The sequence below is a fragment of the Alternaria alternata genome (genome assembly GCF_001642055.1).
Source record: "Alternaria alternata strain SRC1lrK2f unplaced genomic scaffold CC77scaffold_22, whole genome shotgun sequence".
NCBI classification, from domain to species: domain Eukaryota; kingdom Fungi; phylum Ascomycota; class Dothideomycetes; order Pleosporales; family Pleosporaceae; genus Alternaria; species Alternaria alternata.
In genome coordinates, this window is record NW_017306211.1 from 153,153 (window position 1) to 174,491 (window position 21,339).

A 21,339-nucleotide genomic window follows, 5' to 3' on the forward strand; every position below is an offset into this window, starting at 1 on the left:
CTGGATCCTCCATTAGCATCACTCTGCTCGTCCAACAAATCGTGTTCGCGTTCGAAAGCTTGACCAGAGATGCGTACAGTCGTACACAAACTTCATTCCAACGCGCGATCTGTCATCTCGGGCGAAATCCTGAGGTGTGACAGCATCCATGGCGATGCACGTAGCCGAAAACGAGACAAAGTGATATCGAGTATCAGGGGCAGCAAGACAAGTCGTGATGGTGGAGACGCACTGCATGTTCTTTTCTCAGCACGCCGATCATCAGGATGCGCATCCATGCGGGTGAATGGGGCTCCGGGAAATTCTGGGACGATCTTATACGAGGCAGTGAAGGTAAAGCGTTCCACTCCCTTGGAGCCTTGGACCAGACCGTTTGCATTCCGTACTTGAGGGCACCAATAATGCTAAAAGCTCCCCCACCACTTCATGCCCGTCCAGCGTTGCGGGTTGTTTGAGAGAACCAACTCCAACGTATTACAATTCAACACTCATTCTGATCGATAGAAAATCATCATTATGGTGCTTCATGAGGTGAGTTGAACTAACATCAGACGTGTTTATGTAGAGCTGATTGTGGAGAAGGATCTAGGCCCAAACCTCACGGCGACGGTCCTCACGACAGGACTGCTGGCCTTCATAACGATGGGTATGCGCACATATGTCAGAATCACCAATCGGAGCTGGGCTCTGGAGGATTGGATAATGGCAGTTGGATGCGTACGTATCCATCCTTCTCGAATATCAAAAATCTTGCAGCTCACTCGTCACAGTTGCCTCTTATGACTCTTACCATTGTCACGACTATCGGTTCTTACTACGGCATCGGTGCCAAAGACAGTACTTTCGCTCGGCCTGGCAATCAGAAATATGTGGAGACCGCGTACTTTTGGTTCTTCTTCTATCAAATCTTTTACTGCACCTCCATCATCTTCATCAAGCTGAGCATCGCCTTCATGTTGAACCGGATAGCTGGAAGAAGGATGATTTTCATCTACATCAACTACGCCATCATGGGTCTCTGCGCAGCCACCAACCTAGCAGCCATTCTTTACATCATCTTCCAATGTCATCCTGTTGAGTAAGTACAAAGCGATCGTCGGCGGCTCGAGCACTGCTAATCACTCAACCTCTAGGGCTGCTTGGAGAGCCGATCTTATGGCAGAAGGGACACACTGCGAGCCATCAGTCTACTTGCAGAACGTTTACTTCTTCTGCACATCGGTCAACATTTTCACCGATTGGGCTACGGCACTCATGCCAATCGCTCTTCTGTGGAACGTGCAAATGAACAGAAACACCAAGATCTCAGTTGCCGGCATTCTGGGCTTAGGTATCTTGTATGACAACCATGATTCTGGCTATGGTTCGTTGCTAACAACCCCTTAGCACATCGGTCTCTGGCTTAGTTCGCCTAAAGTACACCGTCGGCCTGACAAGCAGCCATGACTACCTCTATGGCCTCGCGAACATTCTCATCTGGGGCTACGCCGAACCTGCCCTTGGTATGCTTGTCGGCAACATCGCAACCCTTCGCCCACTCTTTCAACGCCTCCTGCACCTCGGCTCCAGCGGCTCTCAGCAGCCTCACTCTGGAGGTACACCGCACGGCATCAGTGGCGACGGTGGCCGTTCGCATCGCTACAAGCCATTCGACCACGAAGTCGAGCTCGGCACCATTGCGGACAACAAGGATGGGCATATTCCTTCGATTCAGGTTCGCGGCGGTCGTAGTAGCGTGTCGAGCGATAGCGAGAGCCAGAAGGAGATTCTGGAGAAGAACGATCGGTTTGTGAATAACAATAAGGATAGTATTGTTGTTAGTCGGCATGTTGAAGTCAGTCGCGAGTGAATGGTTGCTGGCTAGCGGCATGTATTCTGCGTCAGCGAGCAATAGGATCAAGCAGTATCTCAGCGCGCATTCGCTATACTGTGAAGTACTTTGTGAGAGGCTGAGGACCAGGCAGCTTCGCAATCAACCATTAGAAAAGCATTCGTATCTCTCATTCGAGTCCGGCTGGCGCTAGCCTGATTCCATCCTCCTGCTTAATCATATCGTCCGTCAGGTTCATCCTCAGATCCTTGAGGTACTTGCTGAATCGATTTCCCACGCTGATAGCATGCTTAAGATGTGAATACTGAAAGCATTGCTCTCTGAACTGGGCCAACTGCCGTGCAATGGTGATCGCGTTGCGGATTTCTCGTCCGTTCATAGGTTCCTTGCTGAGCTCATCAATATGGTCGAGAATGTCCTCGAGATCTGTTGTTGAGGATTCTTCGAGAGACTTCATACGCGCGATAAAGTTGCGCCAGATCTTCTTACGTTGGATGAACCCGAGGTTGTCGTAATGCAGGGCGAGCTGGATGCGGGACTTGAAGGCTTCGTCGACTGTGATTTATTGTTAGCACCACTATTGTACCTCGATGATCATGAGTGTGACATACAGGTGCCAACGCGGTTTGAGGTCAGTATCAGAATGCCATCGTAGTACTCGAGTGCGCGGAGAAATACAGATACTAGGGCATTTCTTTTGAGATCTTTCATATCACGCTCTTCGAGAAACACATCCGCCTCATCTAGAAGCACAACTATACTTTTTTTAGCAGCTTTCAGTAGTCAAAGAAATGGGAGACAACGTACCGCAATCCCACAACTTCCCAAGTCGAAACGTGGCACGAAGTCGCTGATCGACAACCTCAGCATCTGTTCCTATGTCACCACAAGTCACACGAAGCAGCGGTTTCTCTGCAAATTCAGCGACACCCTCAGCCGTGAACGTTTTGCCAGTTCCAGGAGCTCCGTGCAAAAGCATGATAAGACCATTTCCTTTGCCAGCCACGAAGTCAGTCGACCTTTTGGCGTTCAGTTGCTTCATGACCAGTGCCTGAACTAGTTCCTTAGTCTCTGGTTCAGCAACAAGGTCCTTGAAGGCCTGCTTGTTCCATGTCACATCGGTAATGCGGTCGACGAGAAGCTCACTCCATTGTTTCTCCTCTAGATTGTGGGCCATGATGGTTGTTGGAACCACTAAAAGCACGTCGCGTTCTTCAGGTGGTTCATCGAGAGCCATAGCCACAGCACCAAACGCGTTTCTGAGATGTTGTTGTGCGATCTTCGTATCAGGGCATATCATTTTGTACGCTTCGGTGTCTACCATATATCTGTCCTCGATCTAGAGTCACTTCGTTAATCACTTGAACGTTCCACAGAGTTCCACTTTCGCGGACATACATTGTAAAGCTCATCTCCCTCAGAGCGCATGTAAGAAATGAATTTCCTGTGCCGAAGAGACCAAAACGTCTTGCCCCTCTTCTCGAGCAGCGTTCTAATCTCTTCGTCCGCATATCGGATGGGGTAAATGTTGAGATCCCTGATTCGGATCGAATCCTCTTCGTAACCCAGAGACATGACAATATCTATACGGGTTTGGTGTTTCGCAAAGCTGCCGTCGAAATCCCAGTACCACACTGGAATGTCCCAGATATATTGAGTTGATTTGCGACTGGGTCCACCGTTGGTACGGTCCCCGTGCTTTGAGGACGACTTCTTTTGTTTGTTGCCGGAGCCAGCCGCCCGACGTTGGACCCAGCCTGTAGCAATGTATGCCTGAGGAGCGTGGCCATCCGCACCGTTGCTGACGAGAACGTCCCCAGGACGAAACAGATAATGAAGGTGATTGTGCGTCACCCTTCCCTGCTCTGCTTTCAGCTTCGCTGATTCGTACTCGCTGCCGTGACTCTGCTCGATAGTCGCTTTCAGTTGTCTGATTAGGTCTTGACTGAGTATGTCGAGTCTAGGTAATAGTTCAGATATAAACGGTGCGCTGTAGTACATGAACATATACGGTGCCGGAATTTCCTCCTGAAGATCGAAGTTGGGGAAGTAGTCGTCAAACCTGGGTATGTGCTGGATCAACTGGTCGACTGCGTCCAGCATCGCAGGAGCAATGAGCGAGAGAGATTGGGTCGTTGGTCTCGGAGAGCGGTACAAACCGTCCGTGGTGACGAGCTCGCGAAAGTCCTCGGGTGGACGCTCGTCATAGCCTTTGTCGATAGCGAAGGCTATTTCGGGATGTCGCTCTAGATAGTACCCCATGTTCGGAACCGGGTTGCTGGCCCGCAACACGACGTGAGATCCTCCAGCGTCAGAATCCCAACGTGGCGCGTCCAGATACACCTTTCCTTGAAGTATGTGGAAGACTTTGCCGGTATACGCAGGTACCGCGAGCTGAGTAGGAGCGGGTGTTCCAATAGCCCTCCGTCGTAGTTGTTCATTCTCCGTTCTGAGGGCCTCTAATTCGGCCAATATTGCTTCCGAAGGGTTATCGTTCTTTTTCGCACGCGACGGGGTTATACCGAAGGCTATGCCATGTGACGGGACTGAACGTTGCTGCTTTGGTGGCTGTCGGTACCGCATCGATTTTGATGAGCTCGTGGTGCTTTCTTCATCTGAGGTTTCCCATGAAACATCTCTAGGTGGGATTTTTGGCCGAGAATACTGCTCAAATGAGAGGTCTTTGGTCTGCACATCTTAGTTCATTCTCCTTCCCGTTCAAGTCTGATATGGCTTACAGGACGATCAAATCTCATACCTCGCTTTCTATACTCCATGGGGTTTTCTTTTTGCGCTGGAATCGAAACAAGATCAGGTTCTCTCGGACTATCTGGGGTGTTAGAGCGAAACATATCTATTCTTCGAGGGTCTGCATCGTCTTGGTGTCCCGTGAACTCTTCTTTGCTTTCGTGCCTCAGATGTTGCCAATCCAACCCTCTCGCAGTCTCCGCGTCCCGTGCAAGAGGGGCATAACCTCTTATCACGTCTAGAGATCCAGCATCCCATTGTCCTCCCATTTGTACCTTACGTGTGTTGTCGAGGGTCCAAGGCGCGGGGCGAGAAGCGTGGTCGAGAGGCTTGTCAACCATATCGCGAGGAGCTTGTTGTAGCTGTTCCCTTCCTGTTTGCTCCATGGTGCTCTGCTACAATGGGCTGAGTGATGCAGTGTGTCTTGTGAAGGTATCTGCACAGAGATGCGGGGTTGTTCGCGGGAGCCTTGTTGATTGCATGCGATCGACACCTTATATGGGGGCTAGACGACTGCGCCTCAACGCCTTTCTGACGTATCGTTCGTCGTAGGCTTCTACAACGTGACATCTCATCAGCCAGACAATGATAAATTCGCCTTGGTCTGCATGATCTGAGATTGACCATCATCAATGCAGTCGCAAAGTCATTGGTATTCGAAAGCACAGGCGAGTTCTTCTACCAACTCAGCTGAAGATGCTTTCAAAGAGGCGATTTCCGTCTTCCAGCTGGATCCCCGCACCTGCGCCAGATTCGACCGAGTGCAGCAACTTCGAAGCCTCAATGACCTGGAAATCATTCTCAACGAAGCGCGATCCAAGTATGAACAGCAACATGAGGACAAAAAGATCGCCAAGTGGTTGTCGCAGCTCTCGTCACGCATCTGCCATTACGGTCAGATCTTCGATGTTCTTGTCCAGCATCATCCTGAGTACGTCAGCCTAGCATGGGGAGCGATGAAATTTCTCTTCGTCGTAAGTACTGCTTCCGATTGTGTGCAAAGCAGGGACTGATAATTGAGCGCAGTTAGTCGAGAACCACGGGAAGCAACTTAGAGTCCTTGCTAAAGGGTTGAGCCAGATCGCGGATGTGCTGCCACGTATAGAGTTCGCTAATGCTCTCTACCCCACCGCCCGCATGCAACAGGCAGTATCCGAGACCTATAGCAAGATCATTCGATTCTTTCTCCGAGCTGAGCGTTGGTTCCAGCAAAGCAAACTACGCCATACGTGGGAAGCTCTGAGTCGGCCAACCGAGCTCTACTATAGCGACTTGATTCAAGAGGTAGGGGAGTGTACCAAAACGATCGAAGTATTAGCGAATGCAGGGGCACAAGCAGAGCAGCGCGACATGCACCTGGAAGTACAGGAGTTGAACAAGAGGCTTCAGATTTCAGAACAAATACTCCAGGAAATGCGAGGGTTACTCATCTGTAGGTCACTTTTGCAGTCGCTAGCGCTAGTCCTAACGATGCGCAGCATACCAGTCGATCCAAACAAGTGCGAATCTAGACACCAATCAGCGCCTGACTGATCTCCAATTGAACCAAATTATGGACTTCCTCTCGGGTGCCAATGCGCTGGACCCGCTAAAAGCCTTGCAATACCGCGCCTTTATGAGTGCTCGTACCAAGGGTCGTCAAACAAGACCAGACGCAGGGTCGCAATTTTGGTTAAATCCGAAGTTTACCGCCTGGGAGTCAGCATCATCACCGACAATGATCATGGTGAAAGGCGAGTACAGTACGCGATTCCAAGTCCAGAATTTCGCCGTCGACGTCATCACCAATCTTCGCAATCGGACCGTGCCCACACTTTGGGCCCTGAAGTCGGTACGGGCGGATGGCGCAACTTCCGCATCAGCGATAGATATCATCAAAGGGTTGATATGTCAGGCTATACAGCACAACATCTCACAGCATACAGAACGCTCACTTGCGCTGAGTTGTGCGCAGTTTCGCGCAGCTGATTCCATCGAGCAATGGCTTGACCTCCTAGCACGGACCATCGCGAGCTTCCCGCAGCTCTACATCATCGTTGATCTGGAGGCTGTGGGAGGTTCGTATCTCAATGGCATCTCCTGGCTTTGTCAATTGACTGCTATGTTTCAACGACACAACTCCGGAAAGTGGATATCCCGGCTCAAGATCTTGCTCGTCAGTTACGGATCTATGATGCGGCAACAAGACGATCTACTCAACTTCCGCGATATCGTCGTCCCTGTAAAATCATCTCACACGCGTGTAATGCTTCAAGGACGTTCGCCAGGATCCATTTCGCCAGGTCTCGGGCGATCGCGGCCTGTGAGAGGAAGCATGCGCACCCGTTATGGCGGTAGTCGAGCGCGCCATTCTACACTTATAGGAACCTGAGTGGAGCCGGAGTTCTACTCTTATGGAAGATTGAGCAGCCTGTAATACTGCTGCCTCCTTGTTGAGCTCGAGACATGCCAAAGCAAGCGAAGGCAGATCCGGTATCTCCCCGATACAGGAAACACGAAAGCACTTCCGCGGTGGTGTATCGAATGCGCCCAGTTGTCAATCTTCGGCCACTCTCCTCTTGATCGAGGAGTAGTCGTCAGCTCGACGTAACGCTCGTACCGAATACCTAGCGGACGTCGGCCGTAGCGGGATTGTCAGCGCTGGCTCGATGTCGTATTCGCTCCCGGACTCGGCTCGTAGTGTGCACCTTTCTTCACACTATCTTCTTCAGGCATTCTTTGACAATGTCGCTCCCCTATAGCAAGAAGATCTGCTCAATACCTCAGTACTTTGTGTCTTTGTCTAGTGCTATACGTGGGACTTCTTGCATACTACTATCTTCGGCGGCTTTTGCTCGGATTCCCTACACCGTTCATCGTGATACGTTAGGAAGGCAGTGCAAATACTTGGTAGATAAGCTGTAGTTGGGCGGTCGGTCCAAGCCCTTCCTTGAGGCTGACGGTACTGTAAGTAATGCCGTATCCGGAAATTCGAACTTGGCGCGATCAGTTTTGTGCTAGATCTCGTTCCAAGACTGTTCTTCGAGGCCGCGCACCCGAAAGGGGCTGCAGGAAGAAGACAATAACAAATGGGCAGCGTTCCGAAGAGCACACTATCTCCCGAATGAGCTAGAGTTGTTCTTTATACTAAAAGATGACTGTATGCTGATAACTCTTGCGATGATCAGTGTGGTAGAAGAGGAAGCTAGGGCGACAAACTAAAGGCTAGAATCGGACCTCGGGGCGGAGTTATGACATGCCTAGTTCGGGGGGTTTAGCTTACCTGGGCGACTTTGACATTGAACTTCTAAAAAATTCACCAAAACACAGAATAGTTGAGCGCATTGAATATGAATAAAAAATCATGGGCTTGTTAACTTAGATACAGAATCATGTCTTCGCAACTCGGCATGTTCTCCTTCCATCCCTAAACAGATAGTAACAACGTCGTTGCGTGCGAGGTATGTAGTCACGATCGCCATCTACTAGCTGTGGCCAAGATACTTGTACTTCTTGAAAGTCTCCCTGAGAGATTTTTAAAGCAAATGCACGGTTCTTACAGCTAGTAAGAGCATGCGGGCCGACCCCGAAGATGAAGTGCTAACGACGATGGTAACGCCTGTGATTACTGAAAGTCCAACATTGCTGCCTATCATAGTCGAAAAGAATGCATCTAGATCCAATAGTCTGATTTGGAAGCCCTTGCAGAGATGCTTAGAGAAGCTGGCGACCGTGGCTTAGATCTTCTTCCCCAATAGAAGATATTCCAAGACCACCTACAGGTATCTGAACATAGCATAATCGACAAACCCAAGTTCCGTTACCACAGCGAACAGTAGTGTTACCTGCCGACATAAGACAGCTTGACATCGCTACGAGGATGTATATAACCAAATTCGCGAAGCCTGATAAGACAAGAAATCATTGTTACCATAACCCCTGCTCAAAGATGTTCATCCGACTGTACTAGTCGGGTATGCCCTTTGGTAGTCAATGACTCGAATGTCAGATTGCCATGGCTTCGAAGATATCAGATTACTTTCTACGTGCTTGGATTCCGGTTCCGTACACTGTTTAGGGTAAGACGGAAGATGAGCATGAACTGGTATAAAAGACCTATCGCATCCTCTCCAGTGTAGATACCACTCACTCATTACGTCTTCACACTCCTTTGTTCTTACAAACACTATTTATTACCAACAACAATGAAGTTCCTCACCCTCATCGCCGCCGTCGGCACTCTCGCTGGCTTCGCTGCCGCCGGTCCAGCTGAACCTCTTCACATACGAGCACCTTCAGATCTGCCCATCGATGCAAGATCAGCCCAGGAAGGAGCTGGTGACGTCAACACCTGGTTCAAAGACAGGTTCTGCGCTTCAGGCTTCGCTTCTTGCGGCAAAGCAGGAACTAACGGTGATCCGGGCAACCGATGCGCTCTGGCATGCGAAAATTTCGCTGGAGGTGTTGCTCTGGGCCATTGCCAGTGCAGCAGGGGATGGTATCCTGACGAGTGCATCACTCTTGGCAAATATGCAGGTCGCCACAAGTGCTGAGCGAATGAGATGCGTAAGTGCATGGTATGGCATTTCGCTAATGGAGTACGAGACTGACCATTTCTTCTATAGAACTGCATGCGCTTAAACTCCTACAACGAAAGCGACTGCAAGGGAACCCAAAGAACTTATCTAAATTTACAGGCGGACAAGGGGATAATGTAGCAGGCGGAGGAAGGATCATCGGCTTGGGGGGGTTCAGGGGTTACTTCATACTATGCTTAATTACATTACATTCTACCATGCTATCTCGCTACCGATCTTGTTGTGCTCGATCCAGGTCATGCTTACCGCCACCGCGACCATACGCGAATACACTACATAGATATCTGCCATATGCCAAATCGACATGCCAGCCATAGAAAAGACTCTGTATTATTTGAAGCGATATGTCGATACTGAGATAAAGTGAAGTAGCTTTCATGGTAGAAAGTAAAGCGATTTGGTTAGACAAACCAGATATCAAGTCTGCTGTTGTTGATTTGCTAACAAACCACAGGTCCATGAAAGTCTTCAAATGCTTTTTGAGCCGGTTTTGGGGTTCATCGCGTGTCTTGTAGGCTATTTACAGTTGTCTACCGCATGTTTCAGATATTTCGGTTCAAAAGTGTCATGGACAGGTTATAAATTGGTTTGTAGACCGACCGGTCTCACGAAACATATCGGCAGACAGGAGCTTTTCGATTATGATGAAAAACAGCAAGAGAAAAACCACATGTGGATTGTTCTGATAGTTTTGGTGTTCTGGTTTTGACAGCTGTGCTACCCAAGCAAGTCACAACACAGAAGCGTTGCTTTGCATGCAAGAAGTATACCGACACTAGCGCTCTACCCAGTAGATCCAAGAAGCGTTATCTAGTAGTTTTGTGAATCTGCTTGGCAGAACTAGGCTAGAGGTTGTAGAGATAGTTCCAATCAGCTTCTCATAACTCTTCTCCATGTTCGTTTCGAAACGCTAGATATCATCATGACTTCAGTCTGGTATGTTCTTTCGAATGTGGGTTTTGCGACACATCATTGTATTCGCCACACCTTTGGAATAAATGTACTCAGTAGCAACACATGTTGACTCCATCTTCGATTGAAAGACCTATACCGGTGGCTACATTTGACGTTGAGGTTGAGACGCCCTCAACATGCCTTGGCTTGCATGAATGTAGATTTTTGAGAAGACGTGGAAGCCCGGAACCATGCGTTGGTCTTCGGCGAGTTTGGTTAAATGTATTTGAGATGTTCAGATAAAGGAAGAGAACAACGCCCCAGGAAGAAGGCTTCATATGCAAGCAGCTCGACGCTTGGTCCTCATGTGGATTTCGATGGTCATTTTCTGACACACAAAAGCGACATGTCATGATAGCCATTTGGGTTTGTTGACCAGGGAAGGACGGCACGTACTGCCTATGATATCGATTCTAACCGTATAGCAGATGAGAAGAGTCTTCTACTGCTCATATTTGCGTGTGAAATGGTTTCTTCGAGTTTAATAACAAAACATTGGATGAGAAGAGGTCGAAAACGCAGGGCATGTGAGCCTACGCATGTTGCTTTGTACGAAAGACGAAACAAACATTCAATCGTATTGTATAGTTTTTGACAGACCACAAGCTCTCATGATATACATGTGCTCGATTTTGGGAAGACCTCGTGGCAGGTGGAAACATGTCCAACCGATATTTGTATTTGAGAAGGCGGAGAGCAGAAAACTCCATGATAAACTCAGCGGTAACTTTTGGAAAAACATTAGAAGGAAGTGGATGATAGAGGTAAGAGTAGGCCGAAGAAAGAGAGATATTTATACCCGGCGCGGTGTTTAGGTGAGATGTGACGCCGTTCAAGCATCATCGCCCTGGATTCATAATGAACAATGTTTTTCCTGCATCATGTGCGGCCAGTAAGTTGTTTTGAGAAGTACTGTATCATAAAGGATAAGAAAAAGGGCGGAGGAGAGATACATGTCAGTGTTAGGTGTATCTTTCGCTGACTTTTCGCAATTGCAGTCGCCAGGCGTCCTCATAACCAGAAGCCGCACGGTTTTCGACAGCATGTAGAAAGAGCTGTCTTTTTGGGAATAAGGTTGTTTTGAAGTGGCTCCAAACAGACACTTCATTGGTAACAGCGTCATGAGTTTTTATACACGCGCAAAACCCATGCGGCATTTCTGATGTGTATCTCTGAATTCAGTTCCGAAGCCCAGTCATACGTGGATAGAGAGCGACTTTTGAAGAATATTCTTGAGAAGGCGGATGACAAGAAAGACAAACAGGGGAAGAGAAGAGCCAGCTTTTGTACTATTGACGAGGTGCTCAGGTTAGTGCAAGCGGTCAGTCTCATGATGCCCAACGCTTGGTACTTTGGAAAGGTCGGCATAAGTTCCTGCATTCTGTTCAAACACTGAAGATCTTATCTTGATCAATCTTCGTCATTATCGATTGACATCAAGCCAACCTAAATATCTCTCTTTGGCTTTTCATCCTGTCATGTATACTTCATCCCGCATGTTCAAGAGACACGCCACACTCTACTGCCCACCAGTCTGATTCTGACCCTTCTGCTCAGCACCCACGCTCTTACCCCCAGCCTTCGTCGTATCGCCAACAAAGTTACCAGCCGCTATCTCATGTCAGCAAGGATTCTCCCCACATTCCTTTCCCAACCCCCACTCCCTCTCTCTCTTTTAAACACCCCCAACCACCCACACGCGGGAAAGTAAACGTACCTTTAGTAGTATCCCCAACACCCTGCGTAACTCCTGTCACAGCATCGCCAAGTCCTTTACCACCGGCAGCAACAACGTTGCCAGTAGCATCAGTAACGCCTTGGACGCCCTTTCCGACCGTGTTCGTTGCTGCGCCTAGCGTGTTTCCTGTACTGTTAGCTTGTTTTCTGACGTTACCAAGTACGGCGGTGCTGGTGGGAAGGAAAAAAGGGCCAGAGGATAGATGAAAAGAATTTGTAAATGGAACATACCGAGACCGCTTGCAGCGGTGCCAAAGAAGCCTTTTTGCTGGTTGTTCTGGTCCGACATGGTTGATGTGTGTGTATGTGTGTGTTATATATCACGAGGTGATTCTGAATCTGATTAGGAAATGGCAGATTTGTACTTGAACTGATTAAAATGGTTGAGAGTTCGGCCCGCTGTGAGTGTAGTGTAAAAGTGCTCAGCCTGCCAACTTTCCTGGGCTTTACATATGTGTTTTCCCTTTGCTACTCTGTCCTTATGACGTAACCCGCTCTTGTCCTCCTTATCCCTGCAGCAACCCCTCTGCCCACCCGTTCTGCCCCTCATTTGTGAACAACGGGCTGAGAGACGCGCAACGCTCGTGCCGTCAGCGAATATCTCGCAGAAAGGATCGACATGTTTGCATCATGTCACATCATTGGCAGGGCACCTGTCTCCCACCAAATCTAGACCTGCCAAGGTTCGCAAAGATGGTCCGACCAGGCAACAGTATCACAGCATCACAACATCGCCATCAGGGCAGAATACATTTTTAGCACATTTCATTCTATCTGGATCGATATCGCAAACAAGAAGTCCGTAATGATTCTCATCATCCGTACATCATCGTTTTCGCGCATTTGCAAGATCTTTTTGTGTACTCTTCTTGCATCGTCGCACGTGTGCATGCCTGAGCAACGACATGCCTAAGCAAGGACGTTCTGCTGTCATGGGCGGACACCATATGCGATCGCCAAACCACCGCATTCTCTGAAGAGTTGCAAGCAAAGAAGAAAGAGAAGAAGAAAAGGATAACATGAGAAAAAGTGCAGGATTAGAGGCAAAGAACCTCCACAGGTGGACAAAAGGTAGACTCCCTGCTACCCGTCTTTTGACCATCCCTACCCTAGCAGCGCAGGAAAAAGGTGATGAACGAACCGAGGTCAAGAGAAATAACTCAATCGTGCCCAAAGAACCACCCATAGCGCTCGTAAGAAGCGTCAGCGGTGTAGGGCCGTCCCTCATCCATCCATCTTGCAAAGCAGGTCCCAGAACGCCGCCATCATGGTCCGTAAAAAACATGAAAACATGCGCATGCACATCGACAACAAGGAAACTTTTGATGAAAACCCCGGGCGTCCGAAATGCATGCAAACAATGACTGCGCGCTGTGATGCAACCCCCCTTTCTATAGCAACGAAGAAACAGGCGATCGATTAGATTACCGCGTGCGGTGTGGTCTATGGGTATAAGAACCGTCACGCGCTCGAATGGTTGGAAAAAGAGGTAATCACTCGGAAGGCTTGGCCTCCGTGTCGGCTGCAGATTCGTCTGCCGCGTTGGATGCAGAGCCAGCCTCACCGGCGTCTTCGTTGCTAAGAGCTGCAAGCGCACTGCAATAGTTGTTAGTAAAAACTTTGAATGTCATGAGGAATGGAAGCTTACTCGAAAGCGTTCGCGTGGGCAGTTTCCTGCTTCTTGACTGGTGGTGTGCCAGTGCGCGAGGAGGCGTTGGAGTCTTCACGACCGCCCATCATGCCGGGGCCAAGACCGCGACGGCCGCTACCACTGCGGCTACCGAGCATGGACGGGCCAAGGGACTGGTTGTTGAGGTTGCGTCCAGAAGCACCCTTGGAGAGCTTGCGGAGGTCGTCCATCTGTACACGGCTGCCAGTGTCTGGAGGAGGCTGCATGCCACCACCTGAGAACGAGCGAGCGTCGCCGCGACCCATGGGAAGACGACCACCACCACCGCGCTGGTTTGATCGTGTACGCTCCATCTCGGCGGCCTGCTGAGCCGCCATGGCTTCTTGATGGATCTCTGCAATGGTCTTGGGACCCTTGAGAATGTCCTTGGACTTCCAGCCAGCCTTGCGCATGTCGACGGTGTCGAGCAACATGAAGTGCATACGCGACGGAAGACCCTCCATGTTCATGACCTTCTCGATGCGCTCGAAGTACATGTTGATCATCTTGGGACCAGCCTCAGCCGACTCCATCGTAGCTCCAACAGTGCGGAGCAGCTTAACCAAAGACTCAATAGCAGCCTCATCGGGAAGGCCCTCAAAGTCGAGAAGCTTGAGCACACACTCGTGCATGATACGGAGGGTCAACATGCCCAGCTTGTACAGCTCTCCGATGAACTGAATAAGACCGAGACCCTTACGCTTGGCAGCAGCGGCGATGTAGTACTCGTCTGACAGAAGCTTGGCTTCCTTCTCGCCTTCTGGCGCCTCAGGCAGGTTGACTTCCCAACCACGCTCAAACTCTTCCTGACAACGGTTCAGGAGGTACTTGCGGAAGAGAGCGCCACCAACGACGGGGTTGCCATGCTTGTCGCGGACGTTCTCGTCTTTGATCTCGGTGCTCATAGTCTGCAACATGCGGCTACAGAACTTGGCGTACATAGAAGACCAATGAGACTCGTCGCAAGCCTTCTCGAAAGTGAGCTGAATGACCTGGCGAAGGGTGCGTCCATCAGTCTCGTCCTTGGACTGTCCAGCAATCTCGAGGATTTGGTCGGAAATCTTGTCAAACTTGTCGGGTGTCATCTTGTTGAGAGCAGCCTTGACCTTACGCTGTACCATATCGGGAGCCAAGTGGCCTGCACTCATTTGAGCCTGGACAGCCTGAGGCTGAGTGAGCGAGGTAGGTACCCAACCAGTCTGCGAACGCTTGAGTCCCTCGATTTCCTTACCAGCGGTCAGTGGCATTGCCTTGGCGTCCTGGCCGCCGCCCTGGCCGCCGCGACCGCGATGGCTGCCGCCGGCGCCCTTACCACGAGAGCTGCCAACGCGAGGAGAATCGGGTACGCGGTGGGCGCTCTGGTAGGAGTTGTTGCGTCCTCCCATAGCAGGAGCGCCACCCATAGGGAAACCGCCACGACCTCCACCTAGAACGACATGAGCAAGGGGGTTCGTCATAGAGGAGCTACGTCCAGCTTGAGCTTGCTTGAAGCGCTCTTCGGATGTCGTACCTGGCGGGAGTGTGCGCCCTCCTGGCGGGAACGAACCAGGTGCTCCAAAATTGCCCATGCCGCCACCGGCAGCACCTCCACGAGATCCTTGACGGGGACCCATAGAACCGACTCGAGCAGACGGGGGGCCGCGAGCTGATTGAGGCTCGTCACCGACAGTCTCCTTGAGTTTCATGTCCCAGTCAACCGAAGGCTTCTCCTTGAAGACATCTTGGAACTGCAAGAGGAAGTCCTTGTCGTACTGGCGTCCCTTGCTCCTGTTGCTGTTGTTAAGAGCGGGGTTGGGGCTAGCAACGCCCTGAGGGTACTGAACCTCAGCACGAACCTCGAGGAAACGTGCGGTCTTGAGCGCCTGCATACCAGCAGTTGGCTGCGCGGGCTCAACGGACTTGTTGGTCTCGAGCTTGAGAGCGGCTGGCTTGGGCTTGGTACCAGTGGGAGTCTTTGATGGTGCGGGTGCAACGACAGGAGCAGTAGCCTCGACTGGGTTTGCCTCCTCGGTCTGAGAGGCACCAGGACCAAACATGGTGTTCTTCTTCAGGCTTGCGAAGAGAGCCTTGTCCTTGGCCTCGCGTTCAGCCTTTTGCTCGGGAGTCTCTGCTGCGCGAGCAGCTTCAGCCTCTTCGGCTTCCCGCTCAAGCTTGCGCAGACGCTCCTCTTCCTGCTTGACCTTCTCAGCAGCGTTGGCCTTCTCAGCCTCGGCCTTCTTCTTCTTCTCTTCCGCGTAACGCTTCTCATCCTCTTCGCGCTTCTTCTCTTCCTCCTCCATCTCAGCAATCATGCGCTCCATCTCTTCATCTTCGAGGCGCTTCTTCTCGGCCGCGTCAGTCTCAGCCTTCTTGGCAGCTTCAGCGTCCTCCTTCTCCTTGGCTTCAGCAGCAGCCTTAGCGTCTGCCTCTTCCTTAGCAGCAAGCTTTGCGTTGGCTTCGGCCTTGGCCTCTTCCTCAGTAGCTTCCCTGGCCTTCTTCTCGGCCTCTTCTTGGAGACGGAGCTTCTCCTGGAATTGCTTGACAAACTCAGCCTTCTTGGATTCGCCATCAGCCTTCGTAGCGTCGGTGGCGCTTGGCGCGCGCGGCGGAGTTGGCGTAGCAGCAATAGCAGGAGACCGAGGAGCTGCAGGTACAGCGGATGCGACAGCAGGCGGTGCAGGTGAAGCACCCTTGGGCTTGAAGTCGACAACTTCACCATCAACAGTCTTGATAGTGATAGCCTTGCTTGCCCGCTTCGGGCGCTCAAAGGTGGAGCTGGGCGCTGGGCTTGCTGACGTCATGCTCGGGGTGTGCGTGTGCGAGATGTGGTTGACGTTAGTCATGGCCGGTGTGGAAGGCTGAGGAACAGCAGATGATGGCCGCTCCGACATGTTGGAAGGAGTGCGTGACATGCTCTGGGCCTGTGGCTGATGACCGTAGGGAGCAACTCCGTAGGGTGACTGCATCTGGGGAGGGTAGCCACGGCCAGGGCTAGCAGGGACACCTGGGTAGTGGATCGACTGCTGTAGTCCGTAGTTCTGGGGGTAGAAGTTGTTATAGGGATCTAAGCCTGGTTGAGGCATGCCGCCGTACATAGCCTGTGGAGGATACTGCTGTCCCGGGTAGAATGGCATACCAGGGTTGGCAAGATGCTGCTGCTGGTGCATCGTAGCGGGGGTAATAGCGGGGCTACGGTTCTGAGTGTAGGGAGAGCGCTGCGGCATCTGACCCTGAGGGTGGAACGGTGGGGCTTGACCACCGCGACCCATCTGAGGCATGGCGCGGTGTGGCTGTGGCGAGTAGTTTGCCATCTGCGGGTTGAAGTGGCCCTGGGTGTATCCACCGCGACCGCCTCGGTTGGCAAATGAGCCTCCGCGGCCCATGTTTGCGTTGCTCATGTCGCTGTGCGCGGACTGAGACGACTCGCGGCGCAAGTGTTGGGCTTGCGGGAGGGAGTGGGAGTTGGGTTGAGGGGGCATAGCAGGGCGCGCCTGTAGCAGAGTCAGTAACTGAGACGGAGGAACAGTATATAAGAGCAAGAAGGGCGCAAACTCACGTTAGGCTCAGTGCTTTCACCGCCCTGGCCACCGAAGACCAAGTTTGGTCGAGTCGGCAGTCCGTCAGGCTTGGGGCCTCCGGAAATGGGCGTGGGAATGGGTGAAGGTGAGTGAGCAGGCGAGGCAACGCGCGGGTTCTGCACCTGCGCCGGGTTCAGGCTTCCCTGGACTACAGGCGAGGCGTGGGCAGGCGCTGGTGAGCCAGCGAGCGAGCCGAACTTGATGCCAGAGGGCGGGCCACCTGCAGTCGCAACAGGTGGGGTCTGCTTGATCTGGACGGACGACTTGCGCTCGTGGGCGCTGCCGTTAGGGCCGCCACTCACGATGGTGGGCATAGCGGGAATAGCAGGCTTGATGGCGCCGTTGCCATTCACCGGGGATACAGAGGAGCTCTTTCCATGCTGCGCGCTCTGTGGACCTCCCACTGCCACGGGCGGCGCTGCGCTAGACACGATCGTGGGCTTGGTCGCGTTGGCGTAGGAGCTGCGGGCAGTGGGTTGAGCCGAACCGGCGGCCACGGTGGCGGACGATCCTGTAGAGGAGTTGTTCGCGGTCGTAGACGAGGAAGCGGCGATCGGCGGGGTTTGCGAGTTCGAGGCGGGATTACTCATGGACTCGGTGGTGGGTGAGGTGAGGTGGATGTGGGAAGGCGGTCGGTAGGCTGCGCAGTCGCTACCTAGCTGAGGTCGGATGACGTTGGTGTCGCTGGAATCCCAGATTCGAGCGAGGGGACGAACTCTGCGGAATTAATGAGTTGCTGTGACAGCGACTCGGGAGGATGCAGAAAAGAGTGTCGTCCGCGGTGACGAAGGGAAGGCAAGAGGTCAACTCCTTTAGGAAGGGTGTTGAGGGCTGTCCGAGCGCTTCAATGAAGGAGTCTCTGAACAGGTTCCGGATTCGGGAGAGGTGGATTTCGCCGAATAAATTCGTGAAATCGACGGGCGGCTCCTGTGAAGATCACTGAGTCCGCTGCGTGTGTCGTGATGGGATGTTCTCGCAGTGGAGAGACGGGTGTGTGGAGGGATGGCGGTTGGGCTCTTTCGAAAATTGTTTGAGTGCCAGACTAAGCCGCAACAAGGATGTTGGCCTAGCCGAGAGTCCTTGAAGCTCAGTCCCAACACCTGGAGTGCCCACGCCAATCAAGCCAGGCTTGTCTGATGACTCTGCTTGCTCAGAGTCACGGGCCAGTCAGTTCACGATTGGTTTATTGACGGGCGCGCACAAACTGTGGTTGCCATGTACGCAGTCGTGATTTCCTCGGATACAACAGGCAAGAGCGGAGGGGCCGCCCACGCTGCCTCACCAAATCCATGACTTGGGCCCGTCATCACATACACAGTAAGCGAGACAAGACTCGCAATGCTGCACCTCGCCCCAATGACCTCGTCGTGACTCCGACTAGCAGGCCGTGGCTGTTGGCACATAACGGAGGCAAGCCTCTAGTACGTGGGGTGCCTTGCGCTGGGCTGGGTTGGACGGCGACAGCAGATGCAATCCATACTTTGAGCAAACCCCGCCGTCTTGTAGACATGTGCGTCTACCCAATGCCAAACGCCCTGTTCCTACGCGCACCATGGGACCAGGTGAACGGGTTCTTGTTCCCACTGCTATAGCTCAGCCCTGTGTCTCTTAGGATACACCCGGTAGCACAATGAAGCACAGTCGTGGCTGCGACAAAGAAACCATCCACAGACAAAGCAGTCCTAGTACCACAATGCCGCACAGGCCTTGCCGTCCATACAGTGTAAAATCGCATCACCCCTCCTGCGCAGATCGAAGAAAAAATGTAAACTCACTGACGTCTTGCTGCGCGTCTATGCACAATGACGGCGTGTTTCGCGGCGATGGCCATTCACGTGAAAGACATCTCCGCCTTAACTCCATTGTCATGTGAGATTTTCGAGTATCATCGCCACAATCGATAACGATTGATCAGACCACTCTGTGCACCTCTATGATTACCACAAGGCCCGATTGACTCAAGCAAGGGCCTCGAGCTTGACACGGACTCTGTCCGGTTGACTGGACGATGCATCGACACTTTTGTCAAAGGCGGGGATTGCCCAGCCGAAGACATGAACCAGAAAGATTCTCAATCGAGAGGATATTTATGTATGGTTCTCGTTTGTGACGCGAGAGTATGAGTGGCACCTTGCACCTCCCTGTCGCAGTACGAGCAGAAGTAGTGAATGGCAAACAGGGTTGACATGGCGGATACGTGACAATGGTGGAGGCAATGCGAAGTGATAAGATGGTGGAAATATCGAGGTCCTTTTCCATAGAGACGCTACTGTGGTGCCAAATTTGCGGATTCGACGGTTCCCAGTGCCACAAACCTGAAAGTTTACAAGAAAGGCACTCGATATGAAGTGGTCTACCGCCAACTCCACGCTCATGGGATTGCGAGAGTGCAGTTCGGGCCACAGCGCTACCATATCTCTCGAACATACGGCTTGCTGTCCTAAGCTAGAGAAATTCGACTAGCGCATCTCAAAGTAAACGAGAGGTGTAGTGGGCTGAACCTCAGGCTACTACGAGGGGTGGGGCCGCATCGCTACCATATAACTGCGGATACTGCCTGCGTAGAGGATGTGTTACCAGTGGATTCCCATAGTAGCGACGATCACGACCCAGGAACTGTTGTAGAGTAAGCGAGTGGTCCATTCAACTTCGCAAAAAGAAAAAGGACAACGTGGATACTTAGGGATTGAAGATTAGATTGGTCCAGAGAAGAGGCAGTGGTAGTACTAGCAGTGAACAGATACATCGCAACAGGATGCAGCCAAAACCTTGAGCTAGCCACACAGTCATCTGTTCATTGACTGTAGGCAAAACGCTTGCAAAGGCTGACGTTATGACTCCTTCAGGCCGTCTATTTACCGCCTGCGCATCGTCTAGACTACAGCCACATACTCCATCCTATGCATTCAACGGTCACCACAATCATCCGCCATCCATGACTCACACGAAACGGTGCCACAAGAACTCGGCTCCTTCAGCAGCCGATCGCAGCTGCCGGGATCCTTCTTATTCATGTCGCGTAGCATTAGTAGCGCACAGCCGACGGTTTTACGTGCGTCGGCAGCAGAGCAGAAGCAATGTCGTGGTAGCAAAAGGAACGAACACGACCGATCTTGAAACCCTGCTGCGGGTGTAATGCAACGAGCCGTAAAGCCGCCAGGTACCGATGACAGTGGGTCGGCGGTTTAGTACGACGTTACCAAGTCGTGAATTGGCAGCCGCCTCAGACTTCAGGTCTGAACTCACACGCGCATTTCAATGCAAAATGGAGCATGACGTCCGGTCCTGTTGTGCTGCGTGCTGCGACAGACGGGGATAGTCATGCTTGCGCAGACCGACTTGCCTCTTGCGCTGGCTCTCTCATCGCATTTCCATCAATCGCATCCGCCCCATTATAATCTCGGGTTTCCGGAGTATGCGCATTCGCATTCTGGGGGTGTGGGGGAGATGAAGGAGGAAACGAATGTCGCATCGAGCGCCGCACACGGCCACATCAGCGTAAACTTTGACCATGAGCGGGATCCAAAAACTTCCACCTCTCATCGTCAGCCACACCCACATGAACCTCGGCGAAGTGCCACTCTTACTTTCCTGCTTAGAAAAGCCGCCGGCTGTGCGCAGACCCTCCTCTTTGAACGCATCTGCCCCCAAGCCTGCATCCTTGGGGGCAAGCTCAGCCTTTAAACTCTGCGCCAGCTTCCGCTTCTCGTAATCCTGCTCCGGTGCCCCGAATGCAGGACAGAAGCGGGCCAGAAGGTTTGTCGATGGCGCAAGCCTGCCGTCGTCCGATCGCTGACTGCCATGGCTTTTCCTCGTATCCTTCGATGATCGCCCTGCGCCGTATCAACGCAGGTGCATAACGGCTGAGGAACCACCCTCGGGCACTAAAAGCGCCTCACAATCCTTTGGCGTTGATGGCATGAGATTGAGTTGGAGTCAAAATCGACATCGCATGAACTTGCCGTGGTGGTGCATCCTTTGTTTTTGCTACAGGTACCGGCCGTGGCTGCAGATGAGGAAGTTGCATGTGTGTGTGGAGATGATAATGCAGGTGGAAGAAGAAATTTGGAAGGTCGTGCTTTCGTGCCTTCCCGTCTTTGTTGTCTGCATCATCCCGTCCCGCCCTTTGCTTCTTCTGGCATGCATCGTCATGCTCGAAGGCGCGAGAGCCTGACCCACCACCACGAGCGAACTTGTCGCGAGAAGCAAGTATGCCCAACGGGCTCACGCTCGTCATGCGTATCAGCCCTTTCCAATACCTTACTG

The 21,339-nt window shown here is 52.0% G+C and overlaps 7 protein-coding genes across 7 annotated transcripts; 4 read left to right on the plus strand and 3 right to left on the minus strand.

Annotated features, from left to right (window-relative positions):
• Positions 1–210: 210 nt before the first annotated feature.
• On the plus strand, positions 211–1,925 carry CC77DRAFT_391914 (hypothetical protein). The gene is made up of 5 exons (XM_018531498.1): positions 211–531; positions 583–717; positions 771–1,078; positions 1,134–1,337; positions 1,387–1,925. The coding sequence occupies exons 1-5, from the start codon at positions 517–519 to the stop codon at positions 1,847–1,849; spliced, it is 1,125 nt and encodes a 374-aa protein (XP_018381621.1). The 5' UTR covers positions 211–516; the 3' UTR covers positions 1,850–1,925.
• CC77DRAFT_391961 (P-loop containing nucleoside triphosphate hydrolase protein) lies at positions 1,897–4,570 on the minus strand. The gene is made up of 5 exons (XM_018531500.1): position 4,570; positions 3,230–4,512; positions 2,639–3,170; positions 2,443–2,586; positions 1,897–2,386 (listed from the first exon to the last, which is right to left on the minus strand). The coding sequence occupies exons 2-5, from the start codon at positions 4,412–4,414 to the stop codon at positions 2,001–2,003; spliced, it is 2,247 nt and encodes a 748-aa protein (XP_018381622.1). The 5' UTR covers positions 4,415–4,512; position 4,570; the 3' UTR covers positions 1,897–2,000.
• A 518-nt stretch (positions 4,571–5,088) lies between these two features.
• On the plus strand, positions 5,089–7,127 carry CC77DRAFT_391926 (hypothetical protein). Its single transcript, XM_018531499.1, has 3 exons — positions 5,089–5,553; positions 5,606–6,011; positions 6,058–7,127. Exons 1-3 carry the CDS (start codon positions 5,212–5,214, stop codon positions 6,948–6,950), a joined length of 1,641 nt encoding a protein of 546 aa, XP_018381623.1. The 5' UTR covers positions 5,089–5,211; the 3' UTR covers positions 6,951–7,127.
• Positions 7,128–8,670: 1,543 nt separating this feature from the next.
• CC77DRAFT_1078296 (hypothetical protein) lies at positions 8,671–9,111 on the plus strand (the record flags this gene model as incomplete). Its single annotated transcript, XM_018529277.1, has 1 exon — positions 8,671–9,111. Exon 1 carries the CDS (start codon positions 8,764–8,766, stop codon positions 9,109–9,111), a length of 348 nt encoding a protein of 115 aa, XP_018381624.1. The 5' UTR covers positions 8,671–8,763.
• A 471-nt stretch (positions 9,112–9,582) lies between these two features.
• CC77DRAFT_392051 (hypothetical protein) lies at positions 9,583–9,945 on the plus strand. Its single transcript, XM_018531501.1, has one exon. The coding sequence runs from the start codon at positions 9,629–9,631 to the stop codon at positions 9,863–9,865; it is 237 nt and encodes a 78-aa protein (XP_018381625.1). The 5' UTR covers positions 9,583–9,628; the 3' UTR covers positions 9,866–9,945.
• A 1,684-nt stretch (positions 9,946–11,629) lies between these two features.
• On the minus strand, positions 11,630–12,136 carry CC77DRAFT_1065236 (hypothetical protein; the record flags this gene model as incomplete). The annotated part of the gene is made up of 3 exons (XM_018528799.1): positions 11,630–11,721; positions 11,828–11,974; positions 12,079–12,136. The coding sequence occupies 3 exons, from the start codon at positions 12,134–12,136 to the stop codon at positions 11,630–11,632; spliced, it is 297 nt and encodes a 98-aa protein (XP_018381626.1).
• A 1,139-nt stretch (positions 12,137–13,275) lies between these two features.
• Positions 13,276–17,954, minus strand: CC77DRAFT_392109 (hypothetical protein). The gene is made up of 3 exons (XM_018531503.1): positions 17,052–17,954; positions 13,496–16,986; positions 13,276–13,443 (listed from the first exon to the last, which is right to left on the minus strand). The coding sequence occupies exons 1-3, from the start codon at positions 17,661–17,663 to the stop codon at positions 13,341–13,343; spliced, it is 4,206 nt and encodes a 1,401-aa protein (XP_018381627.1). The 5' UTR covers positions 17,664–17,954; the 3' UTR covers positions 13,276–13,340.
• Positions 17,955–21,339: the final 3,385 nt, after the last annotated feature.

Excerpts from the sequence above, each read along its gene's own strand:
- CC77DRAFT_391914 (XM_018531498.1), top strand. Across the intron at positions 1,079-1,133 it reads TTCCAATGTCATCCTGTTGA|GGCTGCTTGGAGAGCCGATC; the intron begins GTAAGTACAAAG and ends CTCAACCTCTAG. Across the intron at positions 1,338-1,386 it reads ATTCTGGGCTTAGGTATCTT|CACATCGGTCTCTGGCTTAG; the intron begins GTATGACAACCA and ends ACAACCCCTTAG.
- CC77DRAFT_391961 (XM_018531500.1), bottom strand. The coding sequence starts at position 4,414 with ATGCGGTACCGACAGCCACCAAAGCAGCAACGTTCAGTCCCGTCACAT. Across the intron at positions 2,587-2,638 it reads TGGGAAGTTGTGGGATTGCG|TTGTGCTTCTAGATGAGGCG; the intron begins GTACGTTGTCTC and ends AAAAAAGTATAG. Across the intron at positions 2,387-2,442 it reads CTCAAACCGCGTTGGCACCT|TCGACGAAGCCTTCAAGTCC; the intron begins GTATGTCACACT and ends AATAAATCACAG.
- CC77DRAFT_391926 (XM_018531499.1), top strand. The coding sequence starts at position 5,212 with ATGCAGTCGCAAAGTCATTGGTATTCGAAAGCACAGGCGAGTTCTTCT. Across the intron at positions 5,554-5,605 it reads CGATGAAATTTCTCTTCGTC|TTAGTCGAGAACCACGGGAA; the intron begins GTAAGTACTGCT and ends AATTGAGCGCAG. Across the intron at positions 6,012-6,057 it reads AATGCGAGGGTTACTCATCT|CATACCAGTCGATCCAAACA; the intron begins GTAGGTCACTTT and ends AACGATGCGCAG.
- CC77DRAFT_392051 (XM_018531501.1), top strand. The coding sequence starts at position 9,629 with ATGCTTTTTGAGCCGGTTTTGGGGTTCATCGCGTGTCTTGTAGGCTAT.
- CC77DRAFT_392109 (XM_018531503.1), bottom strand. The coding sequence starts at position 17,663 with ATGAGTAATCCCGCCTCGAACTCGCAAACCCCGCCGATCGCCGCTTCC. Across the intron at positions 16,987-17,051 it reads GTGAAAGCACTGAGCCTAAC|GCGCGCCCTGCTATGCCCCC; the intron begins GTGAGTTTGCGC and ends ACTCTGCTACAG. Across the intron at positions 13,444-13,495 it reads GCCCACGCGAACGCTTTCGA|TGCGCTTGCAGCTCTTAGCA; the intron begins GTAAGCTTCCAT and ends CAACTATTGCAG.